Source organism: Gopherus evgoodei, chromosome 2 (genome assembly GCF_007399415.2).
Source record: "Gopherus evgoodei ecotype Sinaloan lineage chromosome 2, rGopEvg1_v1.p, whole genome shotgun sequence".
Lineage (NCBI taxonomy): Eukaryota > Metazoa > Chordata > Testudines > Testudinidae > Gopherus > Gopherus evgoodei.
This window is the reverse complement of record NC_044323.1, coordinates 294,526,227-294,547,195: the sequence shown is the minus strand read 5'-3', so window position 1 is coordinate 294,547,195 and position 20,969 is coordinate 294,526,227. Positions and strand designations below refer to the sequence as shown.

Below are 20,969 nucleotides of genomic sequence, written 5' to 3'. Positions count from 1 at the left end.
ACACAAGGGAAGGCAGAGGTTTCGGTCTGTGATCTGCCTCCTGGGGGATCAGTAAACACACGGAGGGGAAAACTGGATACCTGTCTGCAGCAGGACTTGCAGTACTGCTTCATCCCCGTAACTGCAAACATCTTGTCTTTGAAGCACTCGGAACACTCCTCGGTGGCTACGTCCCCGCACACAAAACACTCCCGGGGACCTGCAGCGGGAACACAAATGTCAGCAGTGATTGTATGACAGGGAGTCAGTATGCTCTGGCCCCTGCGTCTGCCATGCAGGTCCCGTTCTGTGAGGAAGAATCACATCACGGTCCTGCCCTTACCATACTGCTTACACCCGACCTAGGCCAGCCTCGCCACCTGGATCCAAACGAGCACGTGTTCGCTAACGCGGGCAAGACAGCCCCCGAATCCCCAGTGCCCAGGAACTTACTGTCGAGCAGCAGGTCAGTGATGTCCAGCTCCAGGGAAGGAATGATTTTGCTGAACATTTTATATTCCTTCCCGAACCGTGGCATTTGGATAATGAAACAAGAGGGGATCTGGGAGAAAAAAAGTAAGTCAGCAAACATGGGGAGACAATGCCTTGCCCCACCTGCATAACCCCCTCTTGGACCTGCTCCCCAACCCAGCAGCTGGATGACACCTTCTCCACTCAGGTTCTCCACAGCCCACTACCTGTGAAGTGTCCATACTCCCTTTCATTTCCTCCACTGCACCCCTCTGGTTCTGGCGGTGTGCTGGGGGGCTCCGCTGCATAAAGCCCCTCGCCAGCCTTGCTATGGAGATGGGGAGTAAAACGTTCTAACAAGCAGTCGTGTGCATGGGACAGGGAACGAAGGCAGACGCGAAAGACAGAGGAGGAAAAGGGTAGCTGCACTCACCTCCACTAGCTTGAGATTGGAAGACAGAAAGGAATGTTCCACTAGCTGTTGCACGTTTGGCACGACCAGCCCCTCTTGCTTGTCTATGAATATCTGGTAACAGTAACACTCTTGCTCCTTCTGGCCTCCAGACCTGAGAGCAACGTTCAAGAGTCAGGGCACTGGGGCTGCCTCTCTGCACTATCTATGTACCCAGGGTGCCCTGGACAACGGCGCTCTCACAGGACACAGCCTTTGAGTTCTAGAACAGCCTCCAACCCTGGCACTAAGGGGCTTCCAGCTCTAGCTTTCAAAAACATGAAGCATTTATCATCCAGAAACACCCAACAAATGTGATGGATGACGGATACCGACCAATATTATTCTCACTTGCATTTTGCTCCTCTGCGATGGGTGGGCCAGACACGTTTTTTCCCCTTTAATTTAAAAATGAAGACACACTGATTTTCTTGTAAGTCAGCTGTTTTACAGTGTGACCAGAAGATTCCTACATCTGAGTTATAAGGTGCCAGTTTTGTGATCCAGCTGCATGGAAAACTGCAAAGCAAAGCTTGCTGCATTCCCAAGGCAACTTATACATGAAAGATCCTCCAGGATCCTTGTGCTCCCCTGAAGCAGCATAGAAAGGATTCCCTGGCAGGAGGGTTAGAGTGAAGCGAGACAGGCTTCTTTGTATCCACTGCTTTTCTGAGTAGCTCCACAATACAAGCCACTGCACATTCCTCCACGGGGAACTCACAAAGCTGGCAACCCAGGTCTAAACTCTTGAACAATGTAGCTATTTTTGGGACTCCTCAACTAAGTGAATCTCCTCTGGGACTAAATTCAGTGGATTCCCTGTTTGGGAGCTCTAGGCTCTCTGCAAATTTGGCAGTCTGGAAACACCAGACTCTTCAGAAGTATCTGCTATACTACTCCACAGCCAACCTATTGAAGACTTGGAAGACAAGCCCTGTGTTTCTCATGCCACCATTGACCCTATCCAGGGATTACTCTCTGCATCTGGTCACTCCCTGAAGGTGGCACATCTGGGAATGAGGTATAAGTATCATCTTCCAGGTACAGTTCTTCCTGGAATATGACCACAATGTGATGGGCAGGTGTGATCACAACGTGATTCAGGGGCACAGCGGAGAATATTTGGGCACAAACTTTTGCATCTCCTTCATGAACAAGGGAAATTCACCGATCCAGTCCAGTCAGGCCTTATCTAACAAACCAAGTCACCTCCTTCCCTCCTCAGTCTCAAACGTGTGCAGCATCAGTAAGATCACAGAGAGATGTCAACTTACTGCAGTTTCAGTAGTGGCTCTATTCCCAGGATATGATGCATGATGAGATTGAGAAACTCCTCGGGGTCTGAAAGTTGAGGGAAATCACAGATCAGGCCAAGCCAACACACTTCCCTGTCCCACCTCCTCCAGGAAGGAAACAGCAGCGTCAACTATGGGCTGGTGTTCCTGACACTGAGCTGCTTCTCTCTCACCGCAGGTATGGCGCTGGCCTGATTAGGAGCTGAAAACACTTGGTTAGTTTCATAGTTTGAAAGTTCTATGGTCAGCGTCAACGCAGAGAGATAGGGGAGCAGGAGAGGACAGAAGCCTGGTAAAAGGACACATTTCTCTTAACTCCTTCACTGCTGAATGATTTCTTTGCTATATTGAGAGAAAAATCACATTCATGCATCACAGGTACATTTACTCCATTCATCTGCATTCAAACAGCCTGGGGAGAAAGATCTTGATTAATATTTACTGCCAGCACCAAATTCATTAACAGACACCGAAACCAGGGGCAGTGCTGGAAACTGGAGGAACAAAGAGCAAAAATCTGGGGTGTCTCTGGCCAAGATACAAGAAAATATCAAACAGATGAAACAAAAATGCTGTTCAGTAAATGAAGACATGAGAGCAGATGATGGAATGTAACTTCTACTTTTTAATATTTACACAGCCACGATGAGAGCATCTGGGTATTTCAATAATCCTTTGGCATTCTGCAGCTCCTTTCATCTGCAGATCTTAAAGCACTTTACAAATACTATCTCCGAGGCAAGGCAGAGACAGAAGGCTGTCTACCTCTGGACGGGAAGGTGATAACTGTTCAAACATGCATAACAACTAACAACAACAAATGCAGAAGAAGAATCTCTATCCGACTGAATCTGCAGAGGAATTTAGGTGAGCAAAATGTAATGAGGAGATGTGGAATCTGGCAAAAACAACATGGTTAATGCCCCTAGTAGGGCCTACAGAGTTTAACTGCAACTGCAAATACAAACTAGTGGGTCAGATAGAAACCCCCCTTGGGCAAATTCTGCTTTGGTGGTGGTTTCTTCTGAGCGATAGGCCAGCAGCAAGGGACCTAGCAATTCCAATCTTTCCATCATACTTGGGGAACCTTCCTGCATGGCCAAACCGAAGCTGACACGTCTGAGGAATTCTCCAGGTAGCAGGACATTTATTTAAAAACAAACGTTCTGAGGGCAGACAGGAAACCAGCTTGCGGGGTTGCCTGACTGGAAAAGGGGAAGATAAGACAGACCACTCTGATGTAAGACATCTGCAGAGAGCACATTACCTTTCTCAGACGTGGCAAAGCTCGAACACTGGCCCTTCTCCGTCAACTGCTGCCTTAGCTGCATCACGCTATTAGCATGAACAAAGCCATTCCTGGGAACGAGGGGAAGCTGGGGATGAGTTCTCTGTGCATCGGCAAACTTACATCTCAGGGGCAGAAAATACAGCAGGTGAAGCATGGAGCCCGCCTGCCAAAATCCAAGTCAAGATGCACCCTCCCAAAAGGCAAGAAGTCAGCGCCAGAGGCTGGACCACAAGCAGCACTGAACAAAACACTCCTGCCCCATAAGCATTGGGGGAGGGAAGGGGTGGGCCAAATATCTTGGATGAAGGCCAGCCGATACTCACTACCCTCCATAAGGCCCTGTTTCAGTCACCAGCCTTACAGGCTGGTGGTGCACCGGTAACCCTTTGGAGCCGTTCAGTATTTCTATGAGCCAGCTGTTTAAGCAACATGGACTACTTGCTCCCTGGAGACTTTGCTCCCTTATCAGCATCACTCCCAGCCCTGGGAGCAAGAAATCAGGGCGACAGATTAAATCCAAGTCCTTCATGTGACAGTGCAGGGGGCCCAGCCTTTAATTGTACATTTCTTCCCCTCTCCCACAACAACACCTCGATTGAGACCTCTGAACCCCAGGGATCCCTTCTTTAACCATCTCATCTTCAACCATGAGTCATGACAGCCTCCTTTCTGGCCCAGGAGAGCAGGATGTGGCTTGTCACCACCACTCCCAAGTTCTCTGTTGACCCCTTGTCATAAACAGATAGTTAAGGGTTAATGTCTCTTTTACCTGTAAAGGGTTAACAAACAGGGAACCAAACACATGACCAGGGGACCAATCAGGAGACAAAATACTTTCAAATCTCAGTGGAGGGAAGCCTTTGTTTGTGTTTTTTGGGTTTTGCTTTGTTCTCTCTGGGCTCTGAGAGTGACCACATGTACCTACAGGCTCTCTAATCTTCTATTCCAATTTAGTAAGTACAAAAGGTAGAAAGCCGGTTTAGTCTTTTTGATTGTTTTGCTTTATTTGCAAATGTGTATCTGGCTGGTAGGGGGTCTAATGTGTATTTGGCTAAAAGTATTTTAAATTGTATTTCTGCTGGAGAAGGCTGTTTCTCCAATTTTTATAAGCTGACAGACCCTGTAATATTCCATCTTGAATTTACAGTGATTTTCTTTATTCTTTTTTCTTTTATTAAAAGTTTTGCTTTTAAGGCCTGTCTGATTTTTCCCCTTGTTGAGGCTCAAGGGAATTGAGTCTGTACTTAACTGGGAAGGAGAAGGGAGGGGGAGAGAAAGGGGGAGGAACCCACCTGATTTCTCTGTGTTGTGATTCAAGGAGTTTGAATCATGGTGATCTCCTAGTGTACCCAGGGCGGGAAAGATCTAGGAGGAAGAAAGGAGAAGGGGGAATCCCTTTGGTTAGATTCACGGAGCTTGAATCTGTATCTCTCTCCAGGAGCCCAGGGAGGGAACACCTGGAGGGGAGGAGGGGGAAGGGAAATGGTTTATTCCCCTTTGTTGTGAGACTCAAGGAATTTGGGTCTTGGAGGTCCCCAGGGAAGGTTTTTGGGGAGACAAGAGTTTATCAGGCGCTCTACTCTAAGTCCTGATTGGTGGCAGCACTACAGGATCTAAGCTGGTAATTAAGCTTAGGGGAATTCATGCTAGTACCCATATTTTGGACGCTAAGGTTCAGAATTGGGAATTATACTATGACATGAAAAAACTTTAAATACAAGAAAAAAAGAACAAAGAAAATCACTGTAAATTCAAGATGGATTATTACAGTGTCTGTCAGCTTATAAAAATTGGAGAAACAGCCTTCTCCAGCAGAAATACAATTTAAAATACTTTTAGCCAAATACACATTAGACCCCTACCAGCCAGATACACATTTGCAAATAAAGCAAAACAATCAAAAAGACTAAACCGGCTTTCTACCTTTTGTACTTACTAAATTGGAATAGAAGATTAGAGAGCCTGTAGGTACATGTGGTCACTCTCAGAGCCCAGAGAGAACAAAGCAAAACCCAAAAAACACAAACAAAGGCTTCCCTCCACCAAGATTTGAAAGTATCTTGTCTCCTGATTGGTCGCCTGGTCATGTGTTTGGTTCCCTGTTTGTTAACCCTTTACAGGTAAAAGAGACATTAACCCTTAACTATCTGTTTATGACACCCCTCCAGAAGCCCACAGGCAGCCTTCTCCTGCCTGGGTCTTTGCAGCAGCATTTAGCAAAGGAAATCCACAATCTCAGCATTTGCTGGGTTAATATGAGTGGGAAAGAAGAGCAGAAAAACTTCAGAGTTGGCCAAGAGACATGAATCTCTAGGATACTTCTTGTCTCAGAAGGCATCTGAACTACGGCTGCCAAGCGCTTAAAAAAATTAATCGCAATTAATCATGCTGTTAAAAAATAACAATACCATTTATTTACATATTTTTGAATGTTTTCTACATTTTTAAATATATTGATTTCAGTTACAACACAGAATACAAAATGTACAGTACTCACTTTACATTTATTACAAATATTTTGTAAAAAAGACTATTATTTTTCAATTCACCTCATACAAGTACAGTAGTACAATCTCTTTATTATGAAAGTGCAACTTACAAATGTAGAATTGTTGTGTTACATAACTGTACTCAGAAACAAAACAATGTAAAACTTTAGAGCCTACAAGTCCACTCAGTCCTACTTCTTGTTCAGCCAGTCACAGACAAACAAATTTGTTTACATTTTCAGAAATAATGCTGCCCACTTCTTATGTCACCTGAAAGTGAGAAGAGGCATTCACATGGGACTGTTGTAGCCGGCGTTGCAAGATATTTACATGTCAGATGCGCTAAAGATTCATATGTGTCTTCATGCTTTAACCTCCATTTCAGAGTACGTGTCCATGCTGATGATGGTAATAGTCCAAAGCAGTCCCGATCAATGCATGTTCATTTTCATCATCTGAGTCATATGCCACCAGCAAAAGGTTGATTTTCTTTTTTAGTGGTTCAGGTTCTGTATCATCAGAGTGCTGCTCTTTTAAGACTTCCGAAAGTATGCTCCACACCTCGTCCCCCTCAGATTTTGGAAGGCCCTTCAAATTCTTAAACCTTGGGTCAAATGCTGTAGCTATCTTTAGAAATTTCTTTGGTACCTTCTTTACATTTTGTCAGATCTGCTGTGAAAGTGTTCTTAAAATGAACAATGTGCTGGGTCATAATCCAAGACTGCTATAATATGAAATATATGGCAGAATGTGGATAAAGCAGACAGGAGACATATAATTCTTCCCCATGGAGTTCAATCACAAATTTAACATTTTTTTTTTTTTAAACAAGTGTTATCAGCATGGAAGTATGTCCTCTGGAATGTTGGCCAAAGCATGAAAGAGCCTATGAATGTTTAGCATATCCACACGTGAATATCTTGCAATACTGCCTACAAAAGCACCATGTGAACACCTGTTCTAACTTTCAGATAACACGGTAAATAAGAAGTTGGCAGCATTATCTCCATAAATGTAAACAAACTTGTTTGTCTGAGCAACTGGCTGAACAAGAAGTAGGACTGAGTGGACTTGCAGACTCTAAAGTTTTACATCGTTTTGTTTTTGAGTGCAGTTATGTAACCAAAACAAAAAAACCCTACATTTTTAAGTTGCACTTTCACGGTAAAGAGATTGCACTACAGTACCTGCATGAGGTAAACTGAAAAATACTATCATCATTTTTGCAGTGCAAATATTTGTAATAAAAATAATACTATCAAGTAAGCACTGTCCACTTTGTATTCTGCATTGTAATTGAAATCAATGTATTTGAAAACGTAGAAAAACATCCAAAGGTATTTAATACATTTAAATTGGTGTTCTATTGTTTAACAGTGCGATTAAAACTGCAATTAATTTTTTTAGTCACGATTAATTTTTTGAATTGCGATTCATTTTTTGAGTTAATCATGGGAGTTAATTGCAGTTAATTAACAGCCCTAATCTGAACTGTGAGAGACTCAATTCCGGGGAAGGAGGTGATAGCAGCATGGAGATTACAGAAGAGAGACTTGCTGCTTCCAGTAGTCCTATGTACAGTACTCACCGTCGGAGGGGATTCACAATCTCATCCCGGAGGATCTTCTGGACGTGCCCGTCAGGTGGGAGGGAGGGCTTGAAGAGCATGGAGTCCAAAACAGAGGTACAGGAGAAGAGGCTGGGAAGAGAGAGTGGTTGGTAACAGTGGAATCAGGTAATAACACAGTGGTTTTTGTTTTAAATGATACACAGCAGAGAGATGGACAGATTTAAGGGCGAAAGAGAGAGATTTATAGTGTCACAGATGCCAAGACCAGAAGAGACTAGTGAAGTCATCTTGTCTGACCTCCTCTATAGTAAGGCTCAGCAGAATTTTATTTGTCAAAATTATAAAGAAATAAAAATAAAAAAATAAAAATAAATATTGATTTTTATCAACTTGAATTTTCAGTTGGAAGAAATAATGTGTGTGGGGGGGGTCAGACAATTATTTAGTAATAGTAGATGTTGAGATTCAAGACGTTAAACCTAAAGTTAAAGTTATAACCATTAAAACACAAATTATCAACATCGTATGGCAAAACACACACAGTAGGCATCCTTAAATCAAACTCTAAGAAGTTCTCAAGTGCATTTGACCTATTTTCCCTATCCGTAAATTTCAATGACCATCAATGGAAATATTTTTTTGTTGGGGTGTGCGGTGAAATGGACGTTTATACCAAAATTAATCAATAAATATCTAGTCCTTCCAAGCCCATCACAACACAGGTCACAGAACTTCCCAAAAACAATCCCTACAGAGATCATTAAAAAAACCAAAAAAATCCCCAGCCAATCTTGCTTTACAAATTGCCAGTGATGGAGACTCCATTACAACCCTTGGAATACTGTTCCAATAGAGTAGCTAATTACCCTCACTGTTAAAAATGTACACCTCTGATTTGTCTAGTATCAACTTCCAGCCATTGGTTTCATGTTAGACCTTTCTCTGCTAGACTGAAGATCTCTTTACCAAGTACAGATGCCCCCTGGGTTACGCAAACCCAACTTATGCAAATCCGCACATACAGAAAAAGTTCCATATGCTAGAAATAGGAGGTTTTTGGGGTTTTTTTGCGTGTAATGGTTAGGTATATGTTTCCAACTTACGCAAAATTCGAGTTACGCAAGGCGTTCCACAATGGAATGCTTGCGTAAGTCGGGAAGCATCTGTATTTGTTCCTCGTGTGTACTTATAGACTGTAATCAAGTCACTCCTTACCATTCTCTTTGTTAAGCTACATAGACTGAGCTCCATCAATTTAACATTATAGGGTATACTTTCTAATCCTTTAATCATTCTCATGACTCTCCTCTCTAAACCATCTCCAATTTATCAACATCCTTCTTGAGCTGTGGATACCAGAACCAGATCAGTATTCCAGTGCTGGTTGCACCAGTGCTAAATTCAGAGGTAAAATAACCTCTCTGCTCCTACTCGAGATTCCCGTTTATGCATCCAAGGATCTCAGCCTGTTTGGCCACAGCATTGCACTGGGAGCTCACATTTGGCTGATTATTTGCCATAACCCCGGAATCTTTTTCAGAGTCACTGCTTCCCAGAGTCCTCCATCCTGTAAATACGGCCTACGTTCTTTGTTTTTAGATGTACAGATTTACATTTAGCCATATTAAAATGATTACTGTTTGCTTGTGCCCAAGTATACCAAACAATGTAGTTCGCTCGATATCAATGACTGTTCCTTTTCATTATTTACCACACCCCCAATTTTTGTGTCATCTGCAAACTTTATCAGTGATGATTTGGTATTTTCTTCCAGGTCACTGAGAAAAAAGTTAAATTACCGTAAGGCCAAGAACTGATCTCCGCAGGATCTCAATAGAAACACACCCACATGATGATGATTCCCCTTTTGCAAACACATTTTGAGACCTATCAGTTAGCAGGATTTTAATCCACTGAATGTGTGCCATTTTAATTTTATATCATTCAAGTTTTTTTTTAATCAAAATGCCTTGCAATACCAATTCAAAGGCCTTAGAAAAGTGTGTTACATCAAGACTGTTACCTTTTTCAAACCAACTTTTAATCCCACCAAAAAACAAACAAAAAAACAAGTTAGTTTGACAGCATCTATTTTCTATAAACACATATTGATTGACATTACTTATGCTAGCCTCCTTTAATTCTTTAAAAGCAGCAAAGAATCCTGTGGCACCTTATAGACTAACAGACGTTTTGGAGCCTTAGCTTTTGTGGGTGAATACCCACTTTGTCGGATGCATGTGAATTCTTTGTGAATTGAGTCCTGTATCAGCTGCTCCATTATCTTGCCTGGGATCAATGTCTGGTTGAGAGGCCTATAATTACCTGGGTGATTCCGTTACCCTTTTAAAACACTGGCACATTATCTTTCTTTTAGTCTTCTGGAACTTCCCCAATGTTCCAATACTTATTGAAAATCAACATTAAGAATCCAGCAAGCTCCCCAGCCAGCTCTTTTAAAACTCTTGGATCCAAGTTCTCTGGATCCGTTGATTTTAAAAAGTCCAACTTCCATTGCTGCTGTTTAACATCTTCCCAAGATACTAGTGGAATGGAAAGAGTGTCATCATCATCATTATATTACTGTGTCATCTGTTTTTTCCTCAATACAAAGGAAAAAATTTATTGAACACTTCTGGCTTTTTTTTACATTAGTATTGATAATTCTACTATTTCCAGCTAGTAATAGACCAATATAATTGTTAGGATTCTTTTCGTTCCTAACATATTTAAAAAACTCCTTAACTCTGCTGGCCATACATTTCTCTTTCTGTCCTTTTACACAGCCTTTTTCCTCAATTGTGGCTTTTTCAATACCTAGTAAACTGTTCTTAAACAACTCTCAATTATCATTCACATCTTTCTGATTAAATTTTTCCTCCTGGCTGATGTGACTCATAACTGTTTTCAGCTTTGTGAAATTTGTCCTTTCAGAGCACCAAACATATACAACACAACCTCGATATAAAGCCACCCGATACAACACGAATTTGGATATAACACGGTAAAGCAGTGCTCCGGGGGAGGGAGGGAGGGACTGCGCACTCCAGTGGATCAAAGCAAGTTCAATATAACACAGTTTCACCTACAACGCGGTAAGATTTTTTTTGGCTCCCAAGGACAGTGTTATATTGAGGTAGAGGTGTATATTACTGGCCTGAACTTTATTCCGCTTGGACATTATAAATGCGATCAAGTCATGATCACGCTGTACCTAAGCTACTATTAATTTTTAGATGTAAGGAATGGAAAGAGAGAATGCGTGAAAGTGGGCAGAGTAAAATGAGAAAGTTTTCCATCAATTGTGGATGAGTGAAATCCTGTGGCTTGACTAATTTAGGAACATTTGGAGCTAGGCAAGGTGAGATAATCAAATCTCATTCTTCAGGACTAAAACTGACGGCTTCTGAGGGTCACCAAGGGATTTTTTCCCCCCACATACAGCATTATACCATCAGCTAGGCGCATTACTAGAGGTTTCTCTTAAGTATCTGTTTCTAGCCATTACCTGAGATGACATACCAGACTTGTGAGGACCAGTAATATAACCTAATGTGGCAATCTATGACTTTTTGTTACACACAAATGGCGTGTGCTTAGCATCTAAGAACTTTCTCCTTCAGGTTATTGGGGGTTAGGACCTGTCATTTCTAGGCTGCATCTCTATATTAAAGAGCAACTCCATTCTACTCTACTTTGTGCAAATTACATGTCATCCCTGTGCTCCTGGTGAACTGCCTGGTTTGGCACTCAGTAAGGACCATCAGCCCTGGATGACGGTCCTCACTTAACAGAGGGAGATGGTCAAGAGAGGTCATTCTGCATGAGGTTGAAGGAGAGTAGTGCCTCCTACCTGAAAAGGGCAGCATCCATGTAGCAGGAGTTGCAGTGGCCTTGAATCCCTCTCATGCGCCCCTGTAAAACACGCACAGCTGTGCCATTCCTGAGAGGAGGAAAATTAGCCAGAACCTTAGGACTATCCATCCTACCTGCAACAGAAATAACAGAAACTGCCTTTAGCATCCCCTTGCCCTCAGGACAGCTTTGCCCTCCTGTTCCTTTCCTGTGGGGCTAGTCCACCTACAAAGGCCCCAACCCACTATTTGTTCTGTACTGTACCCACTCCTGCATTTAGACCATAACCTCTCTGGGATAGGGACTTGATTGCTTGGCACACTTCCCCACTATAATCTGCTGCAAGAACAGAGACCCATAACCTCAGCATGAGAGGGAACCTCTGGGCAATCTGCTGACCACTCGTTCAGCTGCTAGACTTTTTAGCCACCACACATTCCCTGCCATCGACACCACTGATACTGTCCTCATTGTCATGTCAGCGAGCGAATGTAAGCTTGAGATAATGGGATTTCTGTGGAAAGCGGTCCTAGAAAATGCTTCTGCACTGGAAGTGTCCAACAACAAGCTGGAGGGAATCTCAGGGCTGCTGCTGTAATGTCCATTCAGCACATTCCTGTCAGCTTGGCTTTGGTATGGATTAGTTGGCCTAACCATACTAGGGGTGGGAAGGAGTGCTTCTCTAGCTCAGGAAAGCAGCAAAGATGCAGATGATGTGTGATCTGTACTTCACTGCTCTTTAAGTCTGCTGTGCCTCCATGCGTACAGAGGAGCTGCAGGAGGCTCAGGAGCATTTATTCTGTGGGGTCCACAGCTCTGTCCCAAAGATCTACACCCTCCACTCCATGCCAATGTGGTCATACTACCATTCCAGGTGGCCCATAACTATTCCATTTCAGCACAAATAACCTCCTGAAGGGCAGATACAGCATGCGATGCAAGTGGTAAGGGGATATTAGAGCAGCAGGATCTTAAGTGCTTTAGGCTGACAACAACCCTGTGTAGTTGGTAAGTATCAGCCCCATTTTACAGAAGGGAAAAGTTAGGCAACAGAGAATTTAAGTGACATGCCAAGGTCACAGCAAGTCAGTGGCAAATGTCAGAATAGAACCGAGTCGTCCCCTGCCTCTACCACTAATAGCTTGAAAATGAGAAAATGGAAGAAGGGAGAGATGAGAAAGAGGACTTAAAAACAAAATTAGTCGCAGAGTCAGTTCGAATGGGGACAGGCGGGGGAGTACAAAGTGTAGTAGATTTAGTTGTGCTAGGCTACATCAGGGCTATTCTCTGGGAACGGAGGGGGGCACCTTGGACTCTCAGAATTATAGTTTTACACAAAATGCTGTCCTCAACACAGAGACTAACAAAGACAGCCCACATATGACCCTCCTATCCTAGCTGGAGCCATTAGCTTCTAAGGGAACTCACTGCAAGTCCTGGGGTCCAGGAGGCCACTGCTCACACACTGGAAGCGTATGTCAGGCTGGCATGACTGAAGCTTAACAAAGAGGCCACGCTTCGGGGGGCAGTGGAAGTAGCGTGTGCCTAGCCATTCGCCATCTGTGACCCCCTTCTCTTCATCCTGTGAAAAGGACAGAAATCCATCCACAAGCAGTTCCAGGCCAGGCTTTCAAGGAATGAGTTAGATCAGTGGTTTTCAACCTGTGGTCCGCTGATCCCTGGGGGTCCGCAGAAGGTTGTCATTACCACAGAACAGTGGTTTTCAACCCTGGTCCGCGGACCCCTGGAGGTCCACAGACTATGTTTAGAATTTCCAAAGCGATCTGCACCTCCATTTGACATTTTTTAGGGGGTCTGCATATGAAAAAAGGTTGGGGGAGGGATAGCTCAGTGGTTTGAGCATTGGCCTGCTAAACCCAGGGTTGTGAGCTCAATCCCTGAGAGGGCCATTTAGGGATTGGGGCAAAAATCTGTCTGGGGATTAGTCCTGCTTTAAGCAGGGGGCTGGACTAGATACCTCCTGATGTCCCTTCCAACTCAGATATTCTATGATTCTATGAAAGCCCCTAAGTTAGACTAAGCAGTGCTTGTGAGAACAGCTGTGGAAAAAGAGTAACAGCAACAATTTTGCCACAAGGGGGCCCAATCATCTGAAATGCTACATGTGACCAAACACACTAGTAAACAAACCACACTGTCAGAGTTGCACACATCTGATGGCTGCTCTAGGGCTGATGTTAGGATGGGATTTCATGACCTGACAACTACATACAACTTTATACTTATTTTGACCTATTTTTTTTATTTGGTTTAGTTACATTTTAGACCAATGAATCCCTATTGTCAGCACAGAATGAATTTCATGAATCCAAATCCCAACAGCAGCAGCAGCTGTTGTCCAAGGATCTCAAAGCACTTCACAAATAACTAATGAAGCCTCACAACACCTCTGCAGGCAGGTGAGAATGAGCCCATTTTACAGATGGGGAAAAAGACAGATAGGAGACTCGACCAAGCTCACACAGTGAGTCAATAGCAGGGCTAGGAACGGAACTCAGGAGTCCTTGCTCCCAGGTCCATGCTCTCACCAATGTACTACTCTCCCTCCACTAAGGAAAGTCTGCATTACCAGTATCTGTATTCTCCCATCCATGATTCCAGCAAGAGAGGCCAGCTTAATCTACCCTGACTCTTTAATTAAGCAATATGAAACGTTAGCACCCTAACCTAGGGCATGCTGTGAAACAGACATGCTCATGACCCCCAAAAGACATGCCAGTTCTGACCTTAGTGCCCTCAGAGAACAGAAACATTATTTTGCTACTTACTAATTCAACTCCTGCCATTTTGGGCTCAATACTGGGCAGGTACCCCAACCAGCGGATGATTCCAGAGACTGGATTCCCCTTGCCTAAGGTGATCTGTACCATTGAGTTCACATCCAGGGACTGTTTTTCACTTTCCAATTCCTCCCCGCTTCCGCTTCTCTCTCGCTTCAGTTGTCTCTGAGATCCCGGGGCCATGTCTGGCTCAAATACTGAAAATTCACAATACACATAATAAAGCCTGGACAGGAACTGGGGTGGAAAGTCTATCTTTGTTGATTAGACTAAGTGGTCGCCAAATATTCTGCAGCATTGTTTTCCTAATAACAATACAACCTAGCGTTTCTGTGCTTCTCAGAAGTGGATCTATGGCAGAGGTGGGCAAACTGAGGCCCACAGGATCCTCCTGCCCGGCACCTGAGCTCCTGCCCCGGGAGGCTCACCCCCGGCCCCTCCCCTGCTGTCCCCCCTCCCCTGTAGCCTCAGCTCGCCCTGCTGCTGGCCCAATGCTCTGGGCTGCGGGGCGGTGAGCTCCTGGAGCAATGCCACTGCAGAACCTGGCCTGACGTGGTGCTCCATGCTGCACAGTGCTGGGGCTGGCTCCAGACACCGGTGCTCCAGACAGCGCGGTAAGGGGGCAGGGGAGTTGACAGAGGGCAGGGGAATTCAGGGTGGTGGTCAGAGGGCAGGGAACGGGGGGGTGAATGGGGGCAGCAGTACCAGTGGGCAGTCAGGAAAGAGAGGGGGGGTTGGATGGGGCAGCAGGGGTTCTGGGGGCTATCAGGAGATAGGGAACGGGGGGGGGGTTGGATGGGGTAGGAGTCCCAGGGGTGGCCATCAGGGGTCTGAGGGGGTGAATGGGGGGAGTGCCAGGGGACAAGAAGCCGGGGGGGGCATATAGGGGGTTGGGGCCGGCCCTCCATACAATTTTGGAAACTGGATGCGGCCCTCAGGCCAAAAAGTTTGCCTGCCCCGATCTATGAGTAGGAGGCTAAGAAGAACTGAAAGGATACAGAGGAACTGGAAGAGGTTCAGAGAAGGGCAATGGAACAGCTTCCACACAAATAGAGACTGAAAAGATCAGGGCTGTTCAGCTTAGAAGAGAGGCCTAAGGTGGGAGATATTCGAGGTCTATAAAATCATGAATGGTGAGGAGACGATGACTGGAGGAGTGTTATTTATCCTTTCCAACAGCACAAAAACCAGGGGTCACCAGACGAAATTAATAGGAAGCAAGTTTAATACAAACAAGAGGAAGGACTTTTTCAGACAACATACAATGAACCTGTGAACTCACTGCCACAGGATGCTATGATGGTCAACAGTAAAACTGGGTTCAAAAAAAAGAATCCGATGAGTTAATGGGGGATAGGTCCATCAATGGCTATTAGCCAAGATAATGCGTGGGGCTACACTACACCTCTACCAGAAGCCGGGACGGGAAGACGGGGGGGCTCTCCCCATAATTGCCCTGTTCTGTATAATCCCCCTTAAACTCTGGTACTGTGTGCCCTTTCAGACAGGGTACTGGGCTAGATGGACCACTGGTCTGATCCAGTGTGGCCGTTCCTATGAGAGTTAGGAAACTCGGGGACTGATTCTCAGTCAAGCTAAGGCCCTTTTATACTGCTCTGGAGAATTCACCGCTTCCTTTAAATAGTTTGTTCTAATGGTTAATCCCCTCACTGTTCATAATCCATGTCCTATTTCTCATTTGATTTTGTCTGGCTTTAACTTCCAGAATTAGTTCTTGTTCTTTCTCCAACAGACAAAGAGCCCTTTAGTGCCCTGTATTTTCTCCCCAGGAAGGTATTTATACACTGTAATCAGGTCGCCTGTCAGTCTTCTTTTCAAAAAGCTAAATATATGAAGCTCTCGAAGCCTCTCACTGTTGGGCATTTCCTCCAGCCCTCAAATCATCCTTTTAAGAACGTAACAAACTCCTCCATCACATTTTAGCCTTGTCAGCCACACGGCAGAGAATGAGGTGAAAGAAGGTGGGGCGTGGGAGGGACAGCAAATCCCATTCCACTGGGTTTTGAGCAGGTGGAGTGGCTGTATTTGTGTGCTGCTTTACCTGGAGAGAGAAGCCCTTCCTTCACAACAGAGTCCATAGGGATATCTCTGAAAACATCTGTTGGGCCCTCTTCTTCCTGTAAGAGACAATGCAATAGAGCAGTGGGTCTCGAACTTTTGTACTGGTGACCTCTTTCACATAGCAAGCCTCTGAGTGTGACCTCCCTCCCTCTTATAAATTAAAAACACTTTTTTATACATTTAACACTATTTAAAATGCTGGAGGCAAGCAGGGTTTGGGGTGGAAGCTGACAGCTCTTGACCCCCCCATGTAATAATCTCGTGACCCCCTGAGGAGTCCCACCCCCTGCAATTAGAGTGACCAGATGTCCTGATTTTATAGAGACTGTCCTGATTTTTGGGTCTTTTTCTTATATAGGCTCCTATTACACCCCTCATCCCATCCTGATTTTTCACACCTGCTATCTGGTCACCCTAACTGCAACAGAGGATTATGCCAGCTAACTGGTCTGCAAGTGGTGGGGTAAGATGAGGAAAGTTTCCCACAGGAAACAATGGTTTTGTTTGCCCTAGACAAAGACTTCACTCTGTGTGCGGGAACCGATTTTGCACATTGATAAGGCTCCTACCACAAGGCAGGCTGCAAGATAACAACGAGAAATGAAGGCAAGCTCCTCTTACCGGGCAAACTTTAACAAACCACTGAGGTCCCTCCTTGTACACGTCCATAGCTATGCCTTGTCTGAAGATGTCATCCAGGTAGAAGCCAATTGTGTCCCCGGCTTTTACAGGAACAACCTCGTCCACATCCGGTTTGGGCTCCTCTCTCACTGGATCACTGCCCAGCGCTGGGATAAACTGGATTTTGTTAAGCGGCAGAAAGAGTCCACAGTTCTGCTTACACTTGAAATACTCAGAGCCGTTATAGGTGCCATCACTGTGGCCTTTGCCTTCACCATCACCCTGAAGAACCAGCAGAAAGGCACATTATATTCTGGGCAGGGACAAGTCAGAGAGAAGCCACCTGACCCTTGGCACAGTGACATGACCCCATGTCAGAAATGAGATACCCACCCAACCCAATAAGAACAACAGAGCTGTTATACTGGATCAGAATACAGACCCACCCCAATTTTACAATGAGGAAACTGAGTCAGAAAGAGAGAGAGAAGCTCGCGTCACACAGGGAGTCGGGAACAGAGCCAGGAACAGAAACCAGGAGTTCTGATCCCAGGCACGCTGCTGTTACCAGTGGAAACCAGGGCCTTGCTATTAGGATAAAAAGGCTAAATGTTCAGTGAGGTATGATTAGAACTAGCACTTCCAGGGCAACAAGATTTGTTTTCCTGGAACAAGGGGTTTGATAATAAGATGTGTCAGGGAGGCAATGCAAGTCCACTCCCCTTAGCCAGACCCCTTTCCATTGGGCTGAGACACTGGGCCTATATAAAGTTAACTAGGGGTGGGGGGGAAGCGCCTCCCTCTCCCGAATCAACTTACCTGTAACTCCACCCCAAAGTAGGATGGACAGAGTGGGGAGGACAAAGGGCTCTTGCTGATCTTCCCAATATAGCGGATGGTACCAGTGAACAGATGTTGGCTGAGATCCACTATCACCTGTTGGCCCACTGTAGCCTTCACTGCTACTTCAAGGCTACAGCGGTCCAGGAAACAGTTCAGACGCTCATTGAGGTTGTTGATGGCCAGAAGGAAAACAGCTTCCTCCTCATTCACAGGTTGAAGAATTTCTGCCTCAACAGTGGCTATAGAATGGTCATCCAGCATGGTGACCCTCATGCAGCGAGTGGAAGTCGTGCCACAGGCGATACTGCGCAGATACAGCCTCTCTTTGAGGAAGCACATGCTCCCGGAGGGAAAGAGCTTGCTGCCATAGGCAAAATCATCTGTCAAGATGTAATAAACGTTTCCGTCCCCTTGTGAAGGCAGAGGGCTGCCTGGTACAACTGCTGTAGTCATCTTTGCTTCCACTCCGTCCTGAGAAGTTAGAGAATCAAGAATAGGAAACAACTACCTGGATCTTCAACAGGACAGCATAGAGCATGTGATTATTATTGTGTTTTATGGTAGCACCCATATGTGCTAGCTGCTTTTCACACACACAAGCAGAGATTGTGCCTGCCTTGAGGAGATCACAGACTAAGGGGAAACAGGCATCAAGAAAAGGAAACAACTACCTGGATTTTCTATACAATATCCATACAGGCTGTCTAGCCAGGGTAGGAGTCTTGCAAATGAGTTCAGGGAAGTGAAAACTCGCTGGGGGGGGGGGGGAGGGGACTGTGGAAGAAGGTGATTGTTTGAGAGACTGACATATAGGCAGACTAGAGTGAACACGTTGGAGGAGTCAGGACAGGGAAGGGGAGGCTACGCAAAGTAGAAAGGGGCAGAGCTATACAGAACCTGGAAGGTGACCAGGTATCGGGTTCGTCTTCAAAAGGGTTAAAAATCATCATTTGTAGTGTGGCAAATCTAGACATTAATGCCCTGGCTGAAAACCCCACAGAGCCACAAGTAACCAGGGAGGAAGGGCTGGGGGATTCTGTGCAATAGCCCTGGTCAATACCCAAAACATCTGGCTACTAGACAATGCTCCTCTGGTGCTGATGGCGGCCAGGACACCTGAACAGGTATTATATCCAATGAACAATCCATGCCTGGTGAGACAGTTGTACTGCCAGATCCTGCCCAAGCCTGCCAGTGTGGTTAACCTTGCCACTAAATATAGGAAGCCAATGAACACTGTACAGGTAACCAGGGCTGGCCACCAAAGGTCTCATCCAAGACTGGGAGCACTCTCTCTCTCTCTAGGTGGTAACACAGAGGCATTCACCCAAATATTCTACGTAAGTACACTTCCAAAGCAGTCTGGTATCATTATAGTCACAGCGATGCTTTGTGGGTGTATGAGGTGCCCCGAGTCTGTGATGCATGTAGTCTTAGTCAGGGACTCTGCATTTTAAAGATCTGGAGACCAATCACCTTGTTACATTAACAAGAAAAATCACAGGTCACATACAAAGGTACTTTCTTTTATTTCAAATTAACACAACACCAAAATCTCACCGAGTTTTATAACCTGGCTAAAGGGACACCAACATGAAATCCAGCCAGACTTAAAAAGTGAAGTAAAAGCAGTTTCTGGTGCTGCACTTGCCAATTCTCCCTGACTAACGATAGTTTTATAACAGTTTTTTTTTTTTTTTAAAGTTCTCTCTCCATGGGGAAAATAGTAAGTCTGACTGTATAGCAGGGGTCAGCAACCTTTCAGAAGTGCTGTGCCGAGTCTTCATTTATTCACTCTAATTTAAGGTTTCATGTGCCAGTAAAACATTTTAACGTTTTTTAAGGTCTCTTTCTATAAGTCTTTAATATATAACTAAACTATTGTTGTACATAAAGTAAATAAGATTTTTAAAATGTTTAAGAAGCTTCATTTAAAATTCAATTAAAATGCAGAGCCCCCCGGACCAGCGGCCAGGACCCGGGCAGAGTAAGTGCCAATGAAAATCAGCTCATGTGTGTCATAGGTTGCCAACTCCCGCTGTATGTTATGTGCTGTTGAATGCACAAAACAAAACTGAAAATAAAACATTTCTTCCTTCTAATCTCTTTCAGTTATAGGACCCTTACGTGTTACTTGTATTTATACTGGTAAAAACACATTCAGGCAGAGGTGCTATTTTTAAGTTTGGGTCCTTAAATAGTGCTGTCATTGTAGGGTGAAAACCCTACACGCATTTAGAAACAGCATTTAACTGCCTGGGTTAGTAACAATATACCAGATTCTTAATACTGAAATGACTGTTAAGACTGAGGCAAGACCTTTCCACTGGTGCAGCTCACAGCTACTTCAATAGGGCTCCAAGTGGGCACACAGCAGAGCCCCTAGCAGGGTCAAGACCTTACTTGGCACCATTGCTGGCTGTTTGCTGTGGGCACGCCGTATACTTTGGACCGTCAAACTACACGGGATGATCTCATGTTTGCTCCTAGTCTGTATCACTCCCCAGCTCTTTTTGGAGTATTTGGATGCTGATACAGGAAGCTGGAGGTTCCCATTTAAATACAGGATTTTCCAACTCCTTGTTGATTAGGTTTGGTAAATTCAGGGGCTTCCTTAAAACCAAACCCTTGCGGCTGGGCTTCAGCTACCTGACCTTTCGCTTCTGCAGCACAGAGCACTGGGGGGTCAGAAGGGGTGACCCTAGTGCTCTTGGAATGGGGTCCAGTGGCAGTTGGGGGATTCTCTCTGGGGGGTGTTCTGGGGGTGTCCCTACAGGGTGAGTGGGAGTTCCCTGAGGGGTAAGGGCTGCACCACAGGCTGGGACTGTCTCTATTGGAGTCACAAATGGGGGGAGAGGGTGTCTTGAGTGGAGGGAGTGGGAAGATGACTGTAGGGGGGTTGGGGATCCCAGAGTGGGGTGCTCATGGGAAGGAGGGGAGGGGCCCCAGGTAGGGGTGTGCCAGAGGGGAGGCAGTGGGATGATGACCCTGGGGAGGAGGGATGTCATAGAATATCAGGGTTAGAAGGGACCTCAGGAGGTCATCTAGTCCATCCCCCTGCTCAAAGCAGGACCAACCCTCAACTAAATCACCCCAGCCAGGGCTTTGTCAAGCCTGACCTTAAAAACCTCTAAGGAAGGAGATTCCACCACCTCCCTAGGGAACCCATTCCAGTGCTTCACCACCCTCCTAGTTCTGTCATCAGGTACCACTGAGAACAG

General features: G+C 45.1%; 1 protein-coding gene across 3 annotated transcripts in view; it reads right to left on the bottom strand.

Moving 5' to 3' along the window:
* Window positions 1-20,969, bottom strand: part of LOC115647159 (ubiquitin carboxyl-terminal hydrolase CYLD-like) — a 28,060-nt gene that overhangs the window by 4,804 nt on the left and 2,287 nt on the right. The window contains exons 1-13 of one of the 3 annotated variants that reach the window (XM_030553929.1): window positions 18,417-19,516; window positions 17,725-18,219; window positions 16,906-17,187; window positions 16,265-16,340; window positions 14,191-14,399; window positions 12,830-12,983; window positions 11,400-11,535; window positions 7,565-7,675; window positions 3,464-3,555; window positions 2,176-2,242; window positions 884-1,016; window positions 433-541; window positions 81-199 (exon numbers count right to left, since the gene is read on the bottom strand). In XM_030553929.1, coding sequence (XP_030409789.1) covers window positions 81-199; window positions 433-541; window positions 884-1,016; window positions 2,176-2,242; window positions 3,464-3,555; window positions 7,565-7,675; window positions 11,400-11,535; window positions 12,830-12,983; window positions 14,191-14,399; window positions 16,265-16,340; window positions 16,906-17,187; window positions 17,725-18,201 — 1,965 coding nt within the window. In that variant the 5' untranslated portion in view covers window positions 18,202-18,219; window positions 18,417-19,516. Of the gene's footprint in view, window positions 1-80; window positions 200-432; window positions 542-883; window positions 1,017-2,175; window positions 2,243-3,463; window positions 3,556-7,564; window positions 7,676-11,399; window positions 11,536-12,829; window positions 12,984-14,190; window positions 14,400-16,264; window positions 16,341-16,905; window positions 17,188-17,724; window positions 18,220-18,416; window positions 19,517-20,969 lie in introns of those variants that run through there. The other 2 variants (XM_030553928.1, XM_030553927.1) reach the window with 2 other exon arrangements.